The 24,422-nt window shown below is 43.2% G+C and overlaps 2 protein-coding genes across 2 annotated transcripts in view; both read right to left on the bottom strand.

The window, feature by feature from the left end:
- Positions 1-21,191, bottom strand: part of LOC147459222 (S-adenosylmethionine decarboxylase proenzyme 3-like) — a gene marked incomplete at its 5' end in the record, with an annotated part of 39,116 nt that extends 17,925 nt beyond the window's left edge. The window contains one exon of the mRNA XM_086511562.1: positions 21,103-21,191. Coding sequence (XP_086367688.1) covers positions 21,103-21,191 — 89 coding nt within the window. The remainder of the gene's footprint in view (positions 1-21,102) is intronic.
- A 1,508-nt stretch (positions 21,192-22,699) lies between these two features.
- LOC147459221 (S-adenosylmethionine decarboxylase proenzyme 3-like) lies at positions 22,700-23,740 on the bottom strand. The gene has a single exon (XM_086511561.1). The coding sequence runs from the start codon at positions 23,738-23,740 to the stop codon at positions 22,700-22,702; it is 1,041 nt and encodes a 346-aa protein (XP_086367687.1).
- Positions 23,741-24,422: the final 682 nt, after the last annotated feature.

Genomic DNA, 24,422 nt, shown 5'->3' with positions numbered 1-24,422 from the left:
TCCGTACTTCATGTTGAGAACTGTACTCGAAAAAGAAACTGAAAAGAACGATACACTGGAAAAGGAAGATGAAGAAGAGGTGTTTCACGACATTCCCGATCATCCAGAGTGGGGAAATGAAGCAGACAACGAGTCAACGGACAATTCAAGCGGAAACGAAGAAACTATAACGGATGTCCGATTTTATGATTTTCCGAACCAAACTAAACAACGCCAGAAACGCTATAGAGCAAAGAGAAAAACAAAGGGGGTTAGAACCAATCCGATCCCTAGAATAAGAGAAAAAAATCAATTCCTAATGCTAGTAAAGGCAGAAGATTGTGTTAAGGACAAGATTTCTGGAAGAATGAGATGCAATGATCAAAAGAGCTTACGAAAAGACAAAAGAGGCTCAAGAAATCAAGTTCAAAGGAATGGAACGAAAACTGAAACAGAAAAATCAGAAAAGAACAAGCGCAACAGAGAACACACGGAGTCCAAGTTAGAACGTAGAAACAAGTACAGAGAGCTCAAGAAAACTCTGAAAGAAGTTTGGATGATAGAAATTGAGAGTGGAGAGGACGAAAACGCCAAAATCAAGGAAAACATGGATGTTCCCTCTCACTACAGGAAATTCACAATAGAGGATAGGAAGGTGGTATTAACCCAACCTATTCGAGAGAGAAAGGAGAACGAATCTTATGACGGACCAGAGGATGCAAAAAAAGTTGATGTAGCAGCTCCAGGTGAGACACCTAGATCGGTGTACATAGCCACATATTTGTCTCCAGGCGAGGAAGAGAGACTTTTGAGTCTTCTCAGAGAGTACAGGGACGTGTTTGCATGGTCTTATAAGGACTTACAGGGAGTTGACCCATCGATATGCCAACACACAATCCCACTAAAACAAAACGCAAAGCCTAGCAGACAGAGACCATACACACATAATGATACGTTTGCTAAGCGAATCAAAGAAGAGATAGATAAGCTAATGGAAGCTGAATTCATATACGAGATTGAACACACCGATTGGGTATCTCCGATTGTGGTGGTACCCAAGAAGAACGGAAAACTCCGAGTGTGTGTCAACTTAAAGAAAGTGAATGCTGCAACAATCAGGGACAATTATCCCCTGCCGATAACTGATCATGTTCTAGAGCGTGTATCAGGGAAAACAACATACTCCTTTCTTGATGGTTTTTCAGGATATAACCAGCTAGCCATAGCACCGGCAGATCAACATAAAACAGCTTTTGCAACGGAGTGGGGAATTTATGCTTATCGGGTTATGCCTTTTGGTCTAACCAATGCTCCCGCAACCTTCCAGAGGCTGATGACGCATGCTTTCGAAGAATACTTAAGGTTGTTTCTAGAAATATACATGGATGACTTATGTGTACATTCTCTTCTGAGAGATGAGCATCTAGAACACCTAAGAAAAGTATTTGAGAAATGTAGGACATATCGCATTTGTCTCAATCCTGAGAAATGTGTGTTTATGGTCCGACAGGGCCAGAATTCTGGGACATATTGTCTCACAAAACGGAATATCCACGGATTTAGAGAAGATAAAAGTTATAGTGGATATGCCTAACCAACCAATGCGAAACAAGTACAGAGCTTTATGGGACATTGCGGATATTATAGACGATTCATTTACATGTACGCTATAATAGGCCAACCACTTTACAGGCTAATAGTGAACTTTGAATGGACAGAGGAGTGTGAGGAATCATTCAAGAAATTGAAAGAGGCACTCATTACTGCTTCAGTCTTGAAATCACCAGATTGGGAGAAGATATTCCATGTGCATATAGATGCTTCGGCATATGCAATAGGATGCATTCTGGCTCAGCCAGAAGAAGGAAACATGGATTTTCCTATCTGTTACGCCAGTCGACAGCTCAACAATGCAGAGAAGAATTACACCACAACAGAGCGAGAAGGATTAGGAATGATATATGCTGTGAAGAAATTTCGGCATTATCTTCTAGCCAACAAGTTTGTGTTTTTTACGGATCACCAAGCCTTGCTCTACCTAGTGAATAAACCATGCAATACCGGGAGAATAGTGAGATGGTTCATTATCTTACTGGAATTCGACTTCACGGTAGTAGTAAAGAAAGGAAAAACACATCTTAGAGTTGATCATCTTTCGCGATTGACGAATGGAGAAGACCCTATAGGAGTAGATGACGACATGCCAGACGCGTACTTGTTCAACATAGAAATGATACCGAAGTGGTCTCAAAATGTCGTTAGCCTATTAACCTATGGAGGAGAGTTTGATAGAAGAGAATACAACCAGAAACATATTGCTGTTCAGCAATCCAAGAATCTTCAATTGGTTGCAGAAAGGTAGTATCAATTGGGACATGATCATGTTTTACGACTATGCATCAATCCTGAGGAATATAATATATATCTGCGCGAAGCACATGTTCAGGAATGTGCATTTCATTGTTCAAGAAGGAACACGTATAGGAATTTGTTACAATTGGGAGTCTATTGGCCAGGAATGAAAGAAAGCGTACATGAATATGTCACTGTATGTATTGTATGTTCATCAAAACCGCCAGCAGAGTATTCGACATTATATCAAATAATGATAGCTCCGGAATGGAGTCAGTATATTGTTGAATGTCTCACAAATAGAACTTTCCCAGAAGGAACGTCAAAAGCTCGTCAGAAATCTGTAGAGACAAAGCTAGAGATTACGCTTTAATAGGAGATCAACTCTATAAGAGAGGTAAAGACAACCAGCTTAGGATTTGCGCATCAGAGTCTGAGTATGTGATAATCCTGGAGCAAGCTCATGGAGGAGTAGGTGGAGGCCATTTCTCAGGTGATAAGACAACAAAACTTGTCTTAGCCGCAGGAATATGGTGGCCAACATTACATATGGACGCTGAGGAATACGTTAAACGGTGTGATGACTGTCAGCGGACCAAAGTACCACTTAAAAGAGATGATATGCCTGCTTAGACCAATGATGGGGGCAAGAGCTTTTGCAAAATGGGGGATTGATTATGTCGGACCCATTTCACCTCCTGCATATAAGACTCATGCACAATACATCGTTGTGGCTACAGACTATCTAACAAAGTGGGTCGAAGCAAAGGCAACTCAAAAAGCAGATGCCAGGACCACGGCACAATTTCTATATGAATACGTCTTTGTACGATATGGATTGCCAATAGAAATTGTGAGTGATCGAGGCACACATTTTATAAATGAAGTGATAGAGATCCTTCTAGATGAATTCATGGTAATCCATAGGAAATCAGCCCCGTATCATCCACAAGCAAACGGACAAGCTGAAGCAACAAACAAAACCATATGCACGGTCCTTACGAAGATTGTATCTGAGTCGAGAACTGACTGGGACCAGAAGTTGCATTCAACATTATGGGCATATAGGGTAGCATTAAAACATCAATAGGAACGACCCCATATAACATGGTTTTTGGGCTAAATGCTATCTTACCAATAGAATTCTTGATTTCAACCTTAAGGGTGGCTAAGGATCTAGAGTGGACAGGGCACGAGCTTTCTGATAGAATAGATGACCTGGAAAAGCTAGACGAGCTTCGCCTAAAAGCAGTAGCTTCTATCTACGCTCAAAAAAGGCGACAAAAGGAATTTTTTGATAAGCATGTGCGGACTAAAGAGTTTAAGTTGGGGACTATGTCCTAGTTTACACTCTGAAACAGCATGCTAAGAAGCTTAAAAAGCGAGGGATGGGACCTCTGGTGATTAAAGATCTATCACCAAGTGGAGCCGTCAAGCTTGCTACATTAGACAGAGAAGAAATGCCCAATTGGATTAATGGATGCAGAGTGAAAAAGTATCTTTTGCCGCTAACCCAAGACATGCTTCTCAAAATACATCAAGAAAAGCTGCGTGTCCAGAAAAAGAAAAAGATTGTGGAGGAAGCGCAAGCCGAGGCGAAGGAAAGAATGGAGAAAAGAAGACTACTGCGTCAGAAACAGCACAATGAAGGAGCAATACGAATAAACGCAGTCAGTATAACAGAAATGGATAATGACAAAGAAGAACCGATCATTGAATGCAAAGTAGGAACCAACCAAATCAAAGCCAGAGCACTATTGGATTCAGGAGCTCAAACTAACCTACTTTCACTCAGTTTGTATAGACGATTGACAAATGACACTAAATTACAAACTGCCAAGCAAGAGTTAAAGAGTTACTCTGAGAATTCAATCAAAACTGTTGGATGCACAGTTTTACATATACAGATTAACCAGTATGTGTATCCTCATATGTTATACGTGGTTGAAGACCAAGCTACACAACATCCATTATTGCTAGGACAACCATGGCAGAAGCAATACAATGCAATGATTGACTGGAGTTCTAAATCAGTGCTTATCAAATACGAAGGTGAAAGTCAATCAGTTAAGTTCACCAAAGAAGAAGAGCCAACTCCAAAGGAACACTCCAAGAACAAAGGTAAACAACAACCAGAGAAAAAGAAGAACCAATGGCAACCAAAGGTTTCTATACAACTGGATTGCTCTTCGACGAGGAACTCTCAACATTGGATAAGGAAGACAAGCAATAATATAACAGCTCAACCTTGGGAAAAAACGGAGTCAAAGTTGGTATGGCGACCAAAAAAGGTTGTGCCAGAGAACACAAAGGTGGAAAACAGAGTCTTCAATACCAGACAACAGAGTGATTCCAGACAATCAAGGACAGTGAAATAGATCTGGATTCCAAAGAAGTTCATGACGACACAAAGCTATAGCAAGCAAATTTGGATCCCAAGGATTTGTAAATAGGAACTCCCTTCAGTACAATCCACGGAAACTCCTAGGTATTTCAAGGCGAGGAAATCAACACAAAGAACAAAGCAGGTTTGGGTCGCAAAGAGTTTGTAGCAAGCACAAGCGAAGCGGAAGCAGATTTGGATTGTGAAAAAGAACAACAAGGTAAAGAAGAATCCATCTACTGATTCTACTACCGAAGTGCCAAAACCAACCCAAAACCCGACCACCAATCCTTCAATCAAACAAAAAGCAGCTTTATTGGAAAGACTGTTGTATCATCGCTCTACAATTGCATTGGAAACTTATGACCAAAACAACTATAATGCTTCGCCCACAGACACTTCATAGTCAACCAGGAGGACTCAGACTAGGAGGGGGGGAGGTATACAGGTATACAGGAGCTACAAAGCAGCTACAAGCGACAAACACAAAGAAAAACAAAAATTATATTACAAGTTCAATGTCTTACATGATTTTGCAATTTTTATGTTTGATTGCGGATATTGATAATATTTATGCCCTTATATACCTTGTTTTGCAACAAGAAGAGATCAAATGATGAATTTGGGTCTCCAGACGTGTAAATATCACTAAATAAGAGTGTTTTTGGAGCTAAAAAGTGAAAAAAAATGGTAATCCAAGTCCAGAAATCACAAATAAGTGTATATTCATATACACAGGGTTACGAGCTATTTATTGTGTATGTTTGGAATTTTTTGGCTTCAATTTGCTATTTTCCTTTATTTTTTATGATTTTCTTGATAAAAGTAAAAGAGAAATAAAAAAGCAGGTGAAATGAGATTAGAAAAAAGAAAAGAATAGATGGTGATGATCCTAATGACAAGGGCAACCCATGGTAAAAATTGAGTACAATTCGGGAAAAGTTGCGGAAAGCCCGAAATGACAGAATTTTGGCAAAGTGGACAGATTTCTCAGAAACAGGTCAAACGGAGTCCAAATTGAGAAATTTCAAATCCTAAAGTGCATTTCACGACGAGATAGGAGCACACGTCAAATTTGGTAACAAGTGATCCGGGAAGTCCGAAGTTAAGTATTTTTCACATCACTTTCAAGCTCATTTCCACTATTACCTTCTTGGAGAGAGCAAAGAGCACACAGGAGCATCCAACCTTCTACAGCCTTCTACGACTGCTGCGAGAGCTCAGAGGACACCAGACATGAGAGGTAGACTCGTTGCCATAAGCTTTTGATGCTTATCATTAACTTTTGTCGCGAAAACTGACCAAAACCAAGAAACAAGAGCAGACGGGGAATGCAGTAGAATGCTAGGTAGTGGCACAACCGCCTAACCAAACCTTGCAAGAACTTATAGGTGGGTTACCCGAGTATAGAAGATGGGTTTCTAACACTCAAAGCTTGAGAAAGAACGACTGGAAAAACCCTAGGTCAACAGAGCCTGCAAGAGGCAAACAGGAAAAAGTTGTCGAAACGACACAAAACTTCTCAGGAAGCTTAACAACATCAAGGGCAATGCAACCATGGAGTATCTCCAGGTTTGGACCACCAAAAGTAGGTCAACTGATTTGGCTGCGGACACACAAAGCGTCATTTTGGCATAACGAATGAAATTGACGACCGAATGAAATGAAACTTCACAAGCAGCTTCAAATATACATGGATGACTTATGTTTGCAAGCAAAACCCAAAAGAAAGCTGATTCACTTACCGATGGTGAAAAAGACGCTTTCGGGCAACCAAAAGGAGAAAGATGGAGAACGGGGAGCCAAAGTCAAGTTCAACCAAATAGATGGCTTCACAACATGTCCAATGAGCTAGAAATGCAACTCTCGAGAAGAAAAGTTGAAGAAATTCAACTCCAAGGCAAAAAGACGACTTCGGAGACTGAAATTCCTATAAGGGGGCTTTTTAGCTAAACTGATGACTTTTTAAGTTGAAAACTAGTTAGCAGGGCTTAGGGCACTAGCACAAAGCATTCTTTGCACAAAAAGAACAACATTTCAAGAAAAGACATCATACGCGTATGATGTCTCACAGCATGAATTTCACATCCATTTCAACATTTGACTGCATAGCCTCATTCCACATGTTAATCACATCCTATGAACCAAGTATCATGAGAATTGGAGTTAGAAAACCCAAGGAAAACCAAAAAGACACAAAGTAGGCCATAAAATTGATTTTTGGTCCTAATTTTGTCAAAATAACTCCAAACTCATTGAAACTTTGTAGGATTGTTGATTAACACATCTACAAGCTATCTGGAACCAAAAAGCACCATTTTGACACAAAAGACATCATACGCGTATGATGTCTATTTTCACTTACAGAGCCAAAACTGCTCATTTGTCATCATACATCCATTATATATATCTAATACATGCTACATATGAAATTTGGAACCATTTGGTCAAGAGGATCACCCCATTAGCCCAATTGAGGGAAAATCCTTCACCTAAAGCCTATTTTTGGCCCAAATCCAACATACTCAAGTCCAAACCAAGATTTGAGTAGAGACAGTCCTTCACTAGTATAGGGGGAGTCCACAAAACCAATCCCATGCAAAATTGATGAAAAAGACATCATATGCGTATGATGTCTCCAGAGCCATTTTTAGCCCAAAATCTATCCAAACTTCATAAATCCACTGAATAAGCCTATCTAAAGCCAAATCCAAGCTTATAGAGAAATTTGGTCCAAAAATACACTAAAAGACATCATACGCGTATAATGTCTCACTATGTGATTTTGGCACCTCAGGGCTTCAACCACCAAACAGAAGTGATCTACATGCCATTTGAAAGTGAACCACCAAGTTTTATCCAATTTGGATCATAAAATCCAAATCCCTTTCAAAATTTTGCCAAGAGCCGGAACTGGACTAAACTGGCCAAAACTCGACCAAATGGGATTCAAACTCAAATCCAAGCATATGATACTCATGTATACACTATCAGCTACAAGCACAACCAATATGAAGTCATTTTGACACAAAAGACATCATACGCGTATGATGTCTCCAACATGATTTTGAGCCCATTTTGCATATTTTTTCACCTACCTTGCATCCTTAGGCCCTGAATAGCTCATGTTTCAATTTTCAAGTCATTTGAATAGTTAAAAGCTTCATTTCGGCTTTCAATACTAAAAAGACGCTAACTTCTGAAATTGGAGTTACAGGATCCATGGATTCTGCCAAGTCATCGGCAACGAAGAGAAAAAGACCGACAATCAAAGATGCTCTTGCAGAAGCGGAACCCTTTGACATTCCAGCAGAAACCCTCAAGCCAACCAAAACTTGGGTGGAGGAAGCAGTATTGGAGAAAGAGGGAATAAAGATCTACCAAGGGACTTTCAGAGATCCTCAAGGGCAAGCGGTGGATGTACCGATGATCCCACAGGAGTTGGTAGATTATAGCAGGTCAGGAGACATCAGCAGGTACCTGGAAAGGTCGGTCAGGGAAAGAAGGGAGGCCATAGAGGTCTATGGGCCCAAGAAGCAGAATGCAACCTATGGAGATATGGCGGACCCAAGAGCGGCAACCCTTTGCCGACTGTACAACCAATTTCTTCATATTTGCAGTAAAAGACCGCAAAAGTATACAACACCACCCCATGCCATTGCGACCACCATCACATGGGCATTAAAGAGCAATATGCCAAAAGAGGTGAATTATGCTCAACACATCCACGAGCAAGTAATTGCCATGCACAACGAGAAGCCAAAGTACATAGGAGGAGCGGAAATTCTGACAAGAATAGCTTATGAAGCTATTGGAGCTAGAGATCAGTGGACAAAGGTTCCCTCCCAGAATGAGTGGCTTAGAGAAGCCGACGAGGAGGAAGAACAGCCCGAAGTATCCAAGAGGGCATCCACAAGAGCACGCCGGAAACTAGAAGTAGTTTCAGAACCTGAAGAGGATGTGGACGAGCCGCTTAAGAAGAAAGTAAAGAAGAAGGTTGCTCCCAAGCAAACCAAAAGTCAGAAAGCGGCAAGAATGGAAAGACTAGTGGAGCAGTTTAGAGCGGAAAGAGCTCTAAAGGGTGACTTTGAAGAAAAGTGGATGCCAGACCCCACTAAATTCGGAACTAGCTCAGCCAGGCCAATATATTAAAGCTTATGAGGAGTCAGAGGCTATTCTGGAGTAGCAACATGTCGAGCCATACACTGAAGAGGAGGTACAACAATTAAAAGCTGAGCTGAAAAAAGACGACAAGGGGAAAAGGAAAGTAGATGAGTCTACTAAGCCTCAAGAGAAAGATGGGCAAGCCGACAAAGGGAAAGCCAAGGAAGCTGAGGACAGATATCCCTCTATGACTGATGTACCAAGCCCTAAGAAGACGGAAAAAATTGTGGAGGAGACCACAGTAGAGGTGGACACAGATGATTTGGAAAAGCCAGAGGCCGAGACCAAAGAAAAGAAGATAGATCCAGTTCAGCAAAAGAGAAATGATTATGAGGATCTGGTAGAGATAGGATACACCAAAGAAGAGGCCCTTGAGGCAGTTTATGGGATCACCCTACAAAAACAAGATGAACGGAGAGGAACGGAGGAAAAAACAAAGAGTAAAAAAGAAAGTAAAGAGAAACTGGACGAACCGAAAGTACTAGAAGGGCCAAAGCCAGTGGAGGTGGTGGCGGAAAGAACTTTAGAGTTGACAGATGATGATGAAAAAGACATGCACATGGTGCATGAACTGCTCAGCAAGATAAAAGAAAGGTCCAAGGCAAAGGAAGTAGAGATTGAGACAGCCAAACAAAGGGAAGCGGAGTTGCAGAGAAAATTAGAGAATGCTATGACTGAATCTGAAAGTCATAAAGCATCACTCTATGACGTGGAAAACGAGAGAGACGGCTTGATACTCCAGCTAGCCGAGGCTTCAAGAGAAGTAACAAGTGCACAGGAAGCAAGGGAGCGGATAGAGGATGAGTTGGAGGCGGCCAAGGATGAGCTCATTGAGCTAAGGGAGAGAGTCGAGCTCCAAGAAAGAACAATCACTAGACTCAGAACTACCCCTAGAGCTAGCAGAGCAGGAACCGAACAAGAGGGAGCTATCATACTAGCTTTGGAAGACCAGGTCCGAAGCTTACAAAGAGAGCTGAGATTAGAGCAAGTGCAAAGGTTGCACATTGCGGAGGGATCATTGGCCGCAGAGGAGAGGCTCACATTAGAAAATCAAACACTACGGACAGAGAATGAGGCCCTCCGCAAAGAGCTCCAAGATCTACAAGAGCAACAAAGAAGAGAGACAAAGACACCACAAGAAGAATCAGGTGGAGCAGCCATAGAGCTACCAGAAACTGGAGAGGCAACCACAATTGAAGATCCAGCCCCAGCTCAAGAGGTGGCCTCGACTTCAAGAATCTCTGAAGAAGAAGAACAAAGGCTCCATGACCAAATAGAAAAGTCAGCAGAGGAGAGTGCCAAGGCGGAAATGGAATGGGAGAGGAGACTCCTAATCTCCATTAGACTTCAGGGACTAGACACAAAAGTGCTCCATGAACAGTGGATGAAACCCAGCCTGCCTTTCCCTTTGATGAAATTTGAAGTGCTAAAGACGAAAAAGAGAATAGAGGAGGAGCAGTATGTCGCTCTTTACGAAGGCGACATCACAAAGGAGGAACAATCAAAGAAGATAGTAGATTCACAACCTAGATGGAGGAAAGGTTGGCTGAACAAATACCCAGCCTACCTCATCTACTTGGTGGAGGCACCAAAGGAGATTCGGGAGGATGCAACCTTCTGTCCGGTGCCAAGAGTCAGAAACTGGAAAGAGCATGGCAGGATTGCAGAAAAGAAGCCAAATTGGCTTAATTATCCCAGGATGCCAGGACCAAAGGCAGGAGAGAGAATAGGTAAAGCCTACATGGTGAAAACCCTAACGGGCACCATCAAGCTCTTTACTGGCTCTCCTGACCTTTCATGTCAGATGCTCAAGAAAATCTGTAGGACTCTCTTAGCTTGCATTGAAGTGTTCGCGCTAGATAAAGCCACGACCTCGAGTCTACTATCGACGGCCGACACAGTGACTGATATGATGTACGATCTTTCATTGCAGCCTTCTCCAAAAGTGTTGCACCTCCTATACCAAAGGATTATGTTTTTGCCTAGCTTCCACATGCAAACATTCGAAGAAGCTTTCTACACCGGCTTTTTCACCCACGAAAGCAAAATATTCGGCCCAACCTTGACCATCGGCAACCTACGATACGAATCACATTTGCAGATGCTCAAGACGACAGGACTTTATTGACCAAGCATAAAAGTCATGTCAGGGACGACATGAACGCGGAAGGGGGGGAGTGTTGAGCCAGCAGAGGATCACACCCACATTTTTGCTCACACTCATCATTTTATAACCATTGATTGTAATAAATGTCTTTCCGACATTAATTTTGATTTGAGCCATTCATTAAGTAACGGGACTCAATTGAGTTTCCAGCTTGTAATCCCGAAGTAATTTCACTTGCTGATGTAATTAGTTAGAGATGTTCTCACCTCCAAGGCTGAGGTATATAAGCCAAAGTTTTTGTAACCTAAGGGGATTCAGATTATTAATCAAAGGGAGTTTTTTGGAGCGCCGTGACTGTGTCTGAGAGAGTGAGAGAGAGAGAGTGAGTGAGAGTCTTATCTACTTGCTACGCGAGCTACGGAGCCGCCATTGGAGAAGCGACACTGCCATTGTGTTAGCAACGGCGAGAGCTACGCACAGATACCAAGAGTGCGCGCTATCGGCTTCTATGTGTGGTAAGTTCCTACGAGCTTCGGTGTGAGTTTTCTTCCAACTCGTGTGTCGGAATGGAGCGTGCAGCATATCTATAGAACCACCACGAGTAGAGCTACACATTAGAACCATCGGGGTCAAGTTTCGATCACCTGTATTTTTCGGCCTGTCTTCATACGCGTTTACCGCACGGAGTGGTTATAGGTTGATTTTGCAGTTCAAGTCTTTAGGGTGTTGTTCTTACCTAGTGTATAGACTTCCCCTTGAGTTTGAGATCGATTCAATGATTCTAGATCCTGTTTCGTATAGCATTCGTTCGTAGTACGGATTTCATTCACTTGCGTATTTTAGAACTTAGATTTGATTTCCTTAGTAGTGATTGTCATTAGAAGGTCGAGTAGGTGATTTGACACCCACCTAGTTGTTTCCATGTGCCTGCGGGTCAAGCTCCGTCCTCGTCTGACAAATTCTGTTGTTGGTTTGAGTTCTCGCTATTTAGCTTCCGCTAGCGGCGTAACCGCCTTAACACTCACGGATTCACCTTCTTCTCGTTGGGCTTTCTGGAGCTGAGAGGCTACACCCCAAAGTACTCCCTCTCGTATGTATTCTTTTAAGAACAGTCTCCTAAGAGTAGAGTAGATCGTTTTCTCTTCTACTCTTAAGGTTCTATACCAATCTCCAGCCTTTCCGCTTAGGTTCAAACTCAAAGCCTTACACTTATGTAGCTCATTGTGCTCTTCCAAGGAATCGCACACATGTTCAAAGACTTCCATATGCTTTCTAGCATCTCCGTCTCCACTGAATTTTTGTGTGAGCTTAGCTACTTGAACTGCCTTGCTCCTAGGCTCTCTATCAGGTGCACTATGCATGTTTTCCGCAATAGAGCGACCGATAGTTTGAGCAAATGCTGCCAAATCTCCTATTTGAGCAGGTATAATGGGTGTATGTGCTCCTGGAACCACATGTGAGATGGGAGTTGGCCTTGGCCTTGGTATACGTGCGGCTCTTGGGTCCCATATTTCGTATGGTGGTGTACCAGACGGTGGTCCAAAGTTTACAGGCGTGGCCCTAGGCATAGGGGGTGCCTGATATGGCATGTTATTATTAAATGGCATGGCTCCACTTGTATAAGAGCTTGGATAATTCCATTGTGGACTGTAAGCTCTTGGAATAATCGGAGGTGTAGGAGCTACATGAGGCTGAGGTACGACAGGTGCACACGATTGATACATACATGTAGGTATAGCTGGGGGCACTGTGCTACTAGGCATCGGCGAAGTGTTAACAAATGAACTCCATGGTGTACTTCTTGTCATGCTCACCACTGGGATATGCATGGTAGCCGTAGTGTCATGAAGAGAAAGATGAGCTAGATCTGGGAAGGTAAAGCTGCCACTTGTGGGCTCAGATTGTACTGAGGCTCCTGGTGAAACAACATATGGAGGATCAATGGGGCTCACTGAGGGAGTCTCCATTTGTGATAGGGTTGGTTGGTTGGCCTTTCCCGTATCCAAGAATCTCATTAGGCCTGTTGAAGGCATGTTGATCCCTGTGTTCTGTCTTTCTAACTCGACAATCCTATGGAGGACATCACAGACTTTCTGTTGTTGCTCATCTATGCTAGTAGCACCCGATGTGGATTGTAGAACATCTAACCAACCCACATGATAGGTGTGTCCTGTGTAACGATCAGTTAAAGCTTCTGCTTGTACGTCATACTCCCAATTTTCGTTTAGGAATATCCCATCTAGGCCTGGCGTGCTGGAGGTTTCCCTCAAAGTGGAAGCATTATTGCTCCCCATCGTTTGCCCCTCCGTGACTGCTACCTTGGGAGCACTCGGTTGCTCGGCTGGCATGATTGTTGTCATAGGAGCCTTTGCTTTCAGGGCTCGACTTTGTTCTATCCTTCGTAGGTTCTCAATTTCCCTCTCCCTTGTTGCTTGCATATAGCGTTCGATCTCTTGCACTTCGGCAAGACTCCTACCATCGGGTAGTAGAACCTCAGAGGGAGATAGTCCTAAAGGATCAGGAGGTGCAGTGGATGGAACATTCACATGCACACTCTCAAGAAGCATAGGGTCTATTTTAGGCATGAATGACGAATTTACTTCCCCACTCCTTTCATTTATTTCATTAACCGCATGTTCGGAGCGAGTAGCTCTACTAAGGGTCTCTTTTAAGCGGCTAAACACGCTGGACCCGGGCCGTGGGCCCATGGCATGCATGTCTTGACTTGAACTATTAGGGTTTGGTGTAGGATACCCCTCCATGACTTCGTAGTCAGAGGCCGAAGGTCCAGAACCTAGGGTGGAGGAATAATGGGTGCCCGCGTAAATGGAGGCACTACCAATATTCTCTTGCTCTAACACTCGTCCAGAGCGTAGGTTCATATGACTTGGATCCCCTAGAAGTGTCAGTGAGTGCCCGTGAAGGCTGCTCACCTAGTATTTTTGGGTGTTTTGCAACCGAAGTCTTTTCTTAAATTTTTTTATTTTTTGATTTTTTGGTCCTTTTTTTTCTGACCCAGCTATAGAATAGAACGTATGATAGCTCAAAACGAGCGTCTCGGTCAGAGGGACGTGCCGTGCTCTACAGCCCTCCGTTTGGTCACTTTATGCCATCGGAATTGTTGGGGTATAAAGCCCAATGTGGTCGCCCAGGTAAGTGGGCGGGCCGCCAGGTATGTACACATATTCTTTTGTTAAAACCTAATAAGAACTCACTATGCTCTACACATTACAGTAGAGCGAGTTCGCCATATCGTCGTGCTCTTCTTCTCGCACTCTCTCTCGCGTCGCACTTCTGCTCGTATTCCTTCAACTGGTATCAGAGCTCAGATCGAGGCTCGGGGCAGCACTGCAGGAGGCTAGAGTCACCAGCTCAGATTGGAGTGAAATTCGACAGGCAAAGACACGGCCCCAAATCTTGTGGGAAAGCCTGTAGGACTTGGTGTGCTCAGAATTTCATTCTGAGGTCATCTCGGTCACCGTTCGGCTTCGACAAAGGTCTGCGTAGGCCATTTTTGACTACGTGGTCTCAGCGGGTGCAGATCCGACTCTGCAAATTTGGGGTTTTCGGCCTACGACTGCAGGTGCTAAGGATATCGACACTCCCAGAGTGTTGATTTGTGGCTGTCTACACATCGAAGGACGGCTCACAGTTCTTGGAGGCGTGTCACATACGACACGGGCGCATCTACACACAGACTGTAGGCGACATCCACTAGTTCATCAGGTAGCTTGTGTTTGCTGCTTGATATTCCAGATTTCATCCTGACATTGCAGGTACTTCCACATGGGATGTATTGTTAGAGATGATGTATGTTTGTTGAGGGTTTGCTGGCTGTGAGTCACGCAGCAAACAACCGCTACAGTGGTTACAACATATAGTGGGAAATTTGTGGATGTATGACTTTGTGGGAAGTCTATGTACTGTCAGATTTACTGCAGTCTTTGTTGAGGGTTGAGTGAGGTTTTATTGAGCTGGGGGATTCTCGAATGTTGAGATCCTTTCGGTGATACAAGTCTTGGAGCGATCCCTCGAGCACCCTTAGATAGGCAGCTAGGATGTATTGACTGTGAGTTAGACAGTTGGGATTGCATCTTTGCTTTACTGCCGTTGAGGCATTGTCACAGTCTATGCTTACAGAACAGTGATAGGCAATACAGGTGCAGGACAGGTTTACCCGCACCTTACAGTGTCAGAGAGACAGTGTTTTTTGAGCTGTTTTTTGGTCTGTTTTTGAGTACACCAGAGCCATTTCAAAAAGGAGACTCTGTCGAAATTTATGCAGAATCTGAAGCTTTCTTGGTTCATTTGACAGGTTGATATTGGTTCAGAGGTCAGTTTACAAGGGAAATTTTGCCGAATTTTTCCCAGGAAAGTAAACCATTGTGAAGAGTAGCTATGGCTGGATCACAGGACACTGCTCTTTACAATATCAAGAAGCTGGATGGAACCAATTTCCCATTGTGGAAGAAGCAGATTTGGCACGTGTTGGTACAAAAGAAGCAGATAAAACCTATAAAGCTCAAGGGGATAAAACCAGAAGATATGGACGAAGATGAATGGAGCGAAATGGATGAATTGGCACTTTCTACCATTATGCTGACTTTGGCAGAAAGCGTTTACTTCAATGTAGCAGACGAGATGACGGCTTATCAAGCATGGTTAAAGCTGAGTGATCTTTATGAGAAGCAGAGTGCAGCTTCACAGGTATACTGGCTTAAGAAGCTTGTTGACTTGAAGATGAAAGAAGGGACACCTATGTCCAATCATCTGAATGAATTCAACACAATCTATAGTCAGTTGTCAGCTCAAGGTGTCAAGTTTGATGAACCTGTTAGAGCTATGTTCCTGTTGATCACATTGCCGGAAAGTTGGGACACTTTTCGCACAACTTTGAGTAATTTTGCACCTCCAGATGGTTTGAACATAGCAAGTGTAGAAGGAAGTCTGCTTACTGAAGAAACCAATAGAAAGACAATGGACAAAGGCAAAGGAACAGCCTTAGTTGTCAGGAGAAGGACCAAAGAAAAGTACAAAGGTGGAAAGAGGAATCAGTCTCGTAGCAAGTCCCGCAGTGCTAAAGGCAAGAGTGACATAGAATGCTACCATTGTGGCAAGAAGGGTCACATGAAAAGAGACTGTAGAGAATGGAAAGCAGAAAAAGGCAAAGAGAAATCTGAAGACCATAGTGAGAAGAACAAGTCCTCGGTGAAGATTCAAGAAATAAATGTGACAAACACTGTTGCAGAGGATGACAGTCTAGTGTCGGGAGACATCTACTTCTTGAAGAATACAATGGACTCAGCTCTTCTTACAGCATCTGATGGAAATGCACTGAGTGACTGGATTATAGACTCAGGGGCATCACTTCATGTGTCTCCAAACAAGGAGTGGTTTACCTCTTATGTGACCACTAAAGATCATGTTCGGCTAGGCAATGGGCAGACATGTGAGATCTTAGGTGTTGGAGATGTTCAATTGAAGTTTCAGAATGGCTCTTCTTTCACGCTGAAGAATGTGAGACATGTTCCCGCAATTACAAAGAGCTTGATCAGCACAGGTTTACTTGATGATGCTGGCTACGTCACCACTTTTGGACAGAACATGTGGAAGATATCCAAGGGTTCTATGACAGTAGCACATGGAGTAAAGTCTGGAGGACTTTACATGATTTATGTATCAAATGTCTCTAAAAATTTAATAAATGTAACCGAGCAGCCGAAAGTTTCTTTGTGGCATAGCCGGTTAGGACATATGTCCAAGAAGGGAATGGAAATCTTGTCTCGTTCTGGTTATTTGCCTGGCTTTTCATTTAATGATTTTGAATTCTGTGAACATTGTCTGTATGGTAAACAAACACAGCAGCCACATAAGCATAGAAGCAGTAGAAGAGATACACAGTTGGCACTTGTTCATAGTGATTTGTGTGGACCTATGCCTAACCTATCTCTAGGGGGAGCTTCTTACTTTATGACATTTATAGATGATTACTCGAGGAAAATATGGGTTTACTTTCTCAAGCACAAGGATGAAGCGTTTAGTGTTTTCAAAACGTTTGTGACACTTGTGGAGAATCAGAGCGGCAAGAAGCTTAAATGCTTACGCACTGACAATGGTGGAGAGTATGTTTCAAAAGCCTTTCAGGACTTTTGTGAGTCAAAAGGTATAAAACGTGAACTTACTGCTCCTTACAATCCTCCTCAAAATGGTGTTGCTGAGAGGATGAATAGGAACATACAAGAGAAGGTCAGAAGTATGTTGTCTAATGCACAACTGCCAAATGGGTTTTGGGCTGAAGCTGTATCAACAGCTGTTCATCTTGTAAATAGATCTCCTAGCAAGGTTTTGCAGAAGGATTCAGTGCCAGAGATGGTATGGTCAGGCAAAATGCCCTCATACAAGCATCTCAGAGTCTTTGGCTGTGAGGCATATACTCACGTTCCAAAGGAATTTAGGAACAAACTTGAGCCAAAGAGTAGAAAGTGCATCTTTCTAGGCTATGGTAATTCTGGTGAGATGGGGTACAGACTTTGGGATCCCGAATCCAGAAAGGTTGTCCGCAGCAATGATGTTCACTTTAATGAATCCAAATATCATTCTAAACCAGAGAGGGTTGAGGAGATTAGAAGAGTTGTCTTTCAAGAAGATGGACCTGCACGTGCAAGACAAAATGTCAGGGCTCAAGAGGAGCAAGGACAGGATAGAGTGGAACCACAGGTTGTGGCTGATCCTGAGCCACCTATTGTGCGTAGATCTGGACGTGTCACACGACCTCCTCATAGGTTTGTTCCATCTATGAACTATGTCATGTTGACTGATTGCAATGAGCCTTCATGTTACAAGGAAGCAGTGCAAATGAAGGACTCCGGGAATTGGCAATTGGCCATGCAGTCAGAGATGACAGATCTGCATAAAAACCAGAAATGGAAGCTAGTTAAATTACCATGGGGCAAAAAGGCTCTACCTTGTAAATGGGTTTACAGGTATAAGATCACCGCTCATGATAGTCAGCCAAAGTACAAAGCAAGGCTTGTTGCCAAGGGCTTTAAGCAAGAACAAGGCATTGACTTTGATGAAGTCTTCTCTCCGGTGGTCAAGATGACTACATTGAGATGCTTTCTTGCATTGGTTGCCATATTAGATTTGGTGTTGCACCAAATGGATGTCAAGACAGCGTTCTTGCATGGTGATTTAGATGTGGAAATTTACATGCAGCAACCAGAAGGGTTTGTTGAGAAAGGCAAGGAAGATTGGGTATGCCAGTTGTTAAAGAGTCTTTATGGCTTAAAACAATCACCGAGGGCATGGTACCATAAATTCCACAAGTTTATGCTTTCTCAAGGCTACAAACGTAGTGAGTTCGATCACTGTCTATATACAAAGAAGGCTAAGGATGGCAGTTGGCTGATCCTTATTTTGTATGTGGATGACATGTTGATTGCTGGCAAGCACTTGGAAGAAATTTCATCTTTGAAGTCAAAGATGGAAAAATCGTTTGACATGAAAGACATGGGTGAGGCAAGTCATATACTTGGCATGCGCATTGAGAGAGAGAGATCAAAGAAGTTGATTTGGTTATCTCAAACAGAGTATATTGACAAGGTTTTGCAACGTTTCAATATGGAGAAGGGAAAGGCACTGAGTGTTCCATTGCCACCATATGTGAAACTTAGAAAACAAGATTGTCTTGTGTCTAAGGAAGAACAGGCTGAAATGGATAAGATTCCATATGCGTCTGCAGTGGGTAGTTTGATGTATGCAATGATTGCTACTCGCCCAGACATTGCATTTGCAGTGGGAGTAGTAAGTCGATACATGTCAAACCCAGGCAAGAAACATTGGCAGGCAGTGAAAGGAATATTGAGATACCTGAAATCTACAAAGAGTATGCGTATATGCTATGGGAGTCAGGAGCTAAGTGTAAAGGGTTTTACAGACTCAGATTATGCAGGTGACTTAGACAACTGAAGGTCTACGTTAGGGTATGTCTTTACATTGGCTGGTGGAGCAGTATCATGGCGTTCTAGATTACAAGATTGTGTTACTCAGTCTACTACAGAGGCTGAATATGTTGCAGCATCAGAGGCATGCAAAGAATCAATTTGGCTTAATCGACTAGTAATAGATTTGGGAATCAAAGAAGAGATGCCTGTGTTATATTGTGATAGTCAAAGTGCTATACAATTGGCTCGCAATCCAGTTTATCACTCAAAGACAAAGCATGTGGATGTGAAGTATCATTTCATCAGGGAAATGCTCAAGGATAAGCAACTTCAGCTTGTCAAAGTTCACACCACAGAAAATCCTGCTGATCTACTTACAAAAGGACTTCCCTCAGAGAGCTTTGCGCATTTTCGCAAGCAGTTAGGTGTAGGGTAGTACATCACTTCTCTACATCTCTTGTATATTAGCTTGTATAGTAGCTTCTCTCACACTTAAAGTACCACATTGGACTTTAAGTGGGAGGTTGTTGGGGTATAAAGCCCAATGTGGTCGCCCAGGTAAGTGGGCGGGCCGCCAGGTATGTACACATATTCTTTTGTTAAAACCTAATAAGAACTCACTATGCTCTACACATTACAGTAGAGCGAGTTCACCATATCATCGTGCTCTTCTTCTCGCACTCTCTCTCGCGTCGCACTTCCGCTCGTACTCCTTCAGGAATCCCTAAAACCGTCAATTTCTAGTAGGGAACTAGGCCCAAATTAGAAAGTCTAAGGGTGCAAGTGGGAAGAGAAGGGAGGAGAGTGGAGGACTTGCCCCACATGCTCTCATTCCCTCTTGAGGGGGTAGGGTATATATATAAGAGTGAGTCTAGTACATATCATAAGATTGAGGACTGAGGCCTGGGCCTGGGCTTGGGCTTGGGCTAATGATCCCGATCTCGATCAAAATTTTAGTGTAGCCCCCCAGTCACTCACGCTTAAATATTTTCGGTTTTTTTTTAAATTTAATTTAATTTATTTTATTTATTTATTTTTGGGCAACAATCGCGCGCGATTTAGGTGACTCTTTCTTGGCCACACACACTGTCACCACCTACCTAACCTCTCTGTCAGCAGCTCACAGACAGCTCACTACTTTATCTACTTACTAACAGTGCTGCTAACCACTAACTAATCTGTTAACCACTCTGCTAACTGCTTACTGACAATGGGCTAACTGTCCACCTACTTCCTCTCTCACTACCTTACTGTGCAAAGACTGTGTGCAGGCAAACCTTGACAGAAAACTGTGTGCAAACAGAAATTGCTAACTGTCTACCTACTTATTCATTCACTGCAAACAAGCTAACGACTACTAATTGTGCAAAGACTGTGTGCGAACAGAGAACACAACATTATGCAGAAATCACAGAACTTGCAGACAATACAGAAATTAACAACTTGCAGAAAAACAACTCATTCCTCTTCATCTTCCTCTTCTTTCCTACTACAAACAACTCATAGGAGAAGCACAAAGTGCCTCTTGGGCTTAGTGCAGGGCGATTCCCCCGCAGCGGCGCCAAAAATGTGCGCTCCTTGTCGCACTGTCGAAGCAAGGGACTTGCCTAACACTGTGTGCGAGCCATAGACGGCTCCAAGCACACAACTAGCTTAACTAGTAAGCTCAAAAGAGGGCAATGGTGTGTCACTCACCGCTCTATGCTCCTGCCGTGGAGGATTCCTCGCCGCGAAGAAGAAGGAGACACCACTACGTCGCGCTCAATCGCTTCACCGCCATCGTGCCGCCGCAATGCTCGATCGCTCGCTCTCTCTCTCTCTCTCTCTCACACACACACACACACATACACACACACACAAGGAGGTGAAGAAGAAGATGATGGAGATGGAGATGGAGATGGAGATGGAGCAAGAGCACTCTTCTATTGCACAAATGAGAGAATGAGTGAATTTTAGGTTTAGTTGGCTTTTATATGAGCTCACCCCATTCACACTTGGGCGCCCATGCTTAGCCAACTAATCCCTTGAATGTCCCAGTTAGAGTGCGCCTCTCATCGACGATCACTCTTACCCTTTTCCTATTGGTCCGACAAGCCCGGTACCTAACTCTACCAAATACATAATACACGTCCGTCGTAGGTGATGGGGTGTCCGTGAGCCGTGAGGGTTAACACAGGCTAGACTCTGAAAGAATGTAGGAGTCAAAATATCTATTGTGAAGTGCAGAGACTATGGTGCAGCCTGCAAGCTCGAGAAAATTGTTAATTTGTTAATTCTCACAGAGTATGGAGAAGAGAAAGAGAGATCCACAGAGAGAGAAATGTGGACAACACATGCATTTTGCCACAGAATATATGAGAGAGAGAGAGAGAGAAAGAGACATCTCCGTCTGCCTCGCCCCCTCCTGCAGTCCTCTGAAGCTCAACCAGTCCAATGGTCGAGTGCACGTCTGTGTGAAACAGAGGAACAAGTCGGTGCGTCGATTTGAAATTCGTCAGAGAGATGTACATGGGGGCAGGGCTAGAAAAATACATTTTTTCTAGCTGAAGAAAATAAGGGCAAACTTGAAATTCTACCGGTTTCTAGGTCAGAATTTGAAGCTTTTGCCAGTATTTACACTAAAACTTGTGTAAATTTGCAGGTTTTCTTCAAGGAAAGCTCAAAATCTAACAGGGATTTTATCATTTTAGCCGGTTAAAATACACTGTACCCCGGTTTTTTTCTAACACTGCATGGGGGAGACAGAGAGAGCGCATGCCGAAGCTCAAATAGGGAGAGAGTTCTAAAAGCAATTGCGAGAAGAGAGAGAGAGATTAAGAGAAATGTGGACAGCACACGCATTTTACCACACCTTCTCCACCCGCCACCTCAACCTCACTCTTTTCACAAAGTCGTCTTCACATTCCACTTAATTACTTTTTTTTCCTTCAAAATTGACCCTACATACTAGCTAAAGTGAAAATAAATTCATTAGATTGCTAGATTTTCCCTTATCCCCCCTTTCCTTCTGCGCCTCCTCCCGCACTGCCCTCTATGTCTACTCCCCTCTTAGAGCCCCTTCCCTCTTTCTACAGCCGCCCCCGACCCCCTCCTGCCATCTCCTCTAGGATTCTCCTCATCTTCATCTGCTCTTGGATTCTTGCCCATCTCCACTAGCGCAAATGGCACAGAGCAAATGAGAGAGAGAGAGAGAGAGAGAGAGAGAGAGAGAGCTCTGCATGCATGCATAATAAGTCAACCAAGGTTCGAGATCTTTCTTATCTTTTCAACCACTTCTCCTCTCCACACCGAATCTTTATTTTTATTTTTATTTTTGTTGAGAAGAGTAGAAATGATTAGAAAAAAAAGTTAGAGAGAAGCAAAGATCCCATACCGAATCTATTTTGATTTCATTGAAAACAAGATTTTTTTTTTAAATAGCCCTTCGACTAGTTTTACAGAATTGCACCCACTCATCCACACCCACATGTCTCAGGGGTTGACCCATAGTGGGTGCGCTTAAAGCCCCTGGGCCCCCTCAGTGCACTGACATTCACTATGTGAGAACAAGACTTGGGCAGCTTCTTGCCCACACTATTGCACCAACGCTTTGACCAGGGAGTTATTTTCAAAAAACAACACGTCAACGTTGTAGGCTAGGTTTAGTATATAATGTATATCCTTGCGTTACCTAGGGGAAGCGCAAGCACTATCAGTTCCATTAGGCATGCTAACATACAGGAAAGTCTGAGTTAAATTTGCTTCAACAGGCTATTACCCTGCATAACCTCCTCATTTTTTGCTTCTAGCAAATGTATGGAATGTCACAACACTATTATGTGGCAGCACTTGGCTTTCAGTAGAATCACACACATACCCAAGAGGCACTACACTAGAAGAACACCATGACTTCAAGCCATCCACCTCCGACTGATCCATCCTCGACACATAAATCGACATAATCACTCTGCACGGCCGGCGGAAGATGGACAGCACTCTATCCACCAGCTCTTGCAGATTGACCAATTGCAAATCATATCCCATTGCCTCAAAGCTCCCATAGCTGTGGGTCTCTTCTGGTGTCACATGTATAGTTGAAAGAGCATCTCCCTCAATCCCATTCATCGAGTATCCACACGGCTCAAACGCAAAGTCGCAAATGGAGGCATTGGTAAAAATCTGCTCGATACCTGAGCTTTCGGTCATCTGTCCACCGGTCTTGAGGCCTGATGCATTGAAGAAATGAGAAGTGAAGCTTTTGCTCAAGTGGGTCATGCCCATCTCTATTGTGTAGATGGGTTTTTGCAGAACGGTGGATGCGCCATAATTGTGCGTTGAAGCTGAGTAGATGTGCCAGTTGGGGTGCCCTTTCTTGCCCATTGTGTATGCACAGGAGCCCATGTCGCCGAAGAAGGAGTCCAAGTACTTCACCTCCTCTTCAAAGAAAGTGTAAGGGAAGGGCTGATGTAGAGGGAAAATGAAGGTTCCATGAGTGTATTTACAGAAGCAAGGTTGCAATGACAAGCCAGATGCATAGCTCAACAACAAAGGGATGCACTCAAGGACTTTAGTCCTTCCACAAGTTTTGAGAATGATTCTAAGAGGGTATATAAACAAGCTAGACTCTGAGAGAATGTAGGAGTCAAAATATCTGTTGTGAAGTGCAGAGACTATGGTGCAGCCCGCGAGCTCGAGAAAATTGTTAACTTGGGAGAGGCTTAGGAGCCTTAATCCACTTTCACATTTGCTCGAGCTTCGCGGTGTGGGTGTGAAGGCCAATTCCAGCCTCTTTTCTACACCTTCAAAAGCATTGTTGGAAGTATTTTCCTCCATTTTATCCACATGCAATGGGCAACTGCTGGCTTGGAATTCTTTGCCCATAATATTGCTGAGCTTCTCTCTTTGCAAATGGTGTTAATTAAAGTGAGAATTTCCCCATTTTCTGAGGGTCCTTATAATGCAGACATGAAAGGTAGAGGTGGTTATAGTACACGAGGATCGCAGCGATACCGACAAGGTGGATACATTCAGTTCACTGGATGGTAGTTTAGATCAAGCAGCAAGATGATTACATAAAAAGTACAAAATGCTGGGTGATCCTCACATAATAAAGCTTTCAATGTACACTCACCAAATGAGTGTCAACCTTCCCATACCAAGCATGAGGAGATTGCTTCAACCCATACAAAGCTTTCTTATATTTGCACACTTTATCCTCTTGTCCTTTCTTGACAAAATCGCAAGGCTGCGTTACATAAACTTCATCAAATATGTCGCCATTCAAGAAAGTAGTAACAATGTCTGACTACTGTACATGCCAACCAAAATGAGCTTCCAATGCACATAGAAAACACACAATAGTCATATGACAAGTGGGAGCAAAAGTCTCTTCATAATCTATGCCTTTTCTTTTGTGCATAACCCTTTGCAACAAGTCGAGCCTTATAGCGATCAATCTCACCATCCGGCTTGCATTTCAACTTGTAAACACACTTTGTACCAATGGCCTTTTTGC

This window comes from Adiantum capillus-veneris, chromosome 4, assembly GCF_014529385.1.
Source record: "Adiantum capillus-veneris isolate H3 chromosome 4, ASM1452938v2, whole genome shotgun sequence".
In the NCBI taxonomy this organism is placed as follows: domain Eukaryota; kingdom Viridiplantae; phylum Streptophyta; class Polypodiopsida; order Polypodiales; family Pteridaceae; genus Adiantum; species Adiantum capillus-veneris.
This window is presented reverse-complemented; position numbering and strand designations above follow the sequence as displayed.

Bases quoted from the DNA above. Each gene is read 5' to 3' on its own strand.
- LOC147459221 (XM_086511561.1), bottom strand. From the start codon at position 23,740: ATGGAGGAAAATACTTCCAACAATGCTTTTGAAGGTGTAGAAAAGAGG.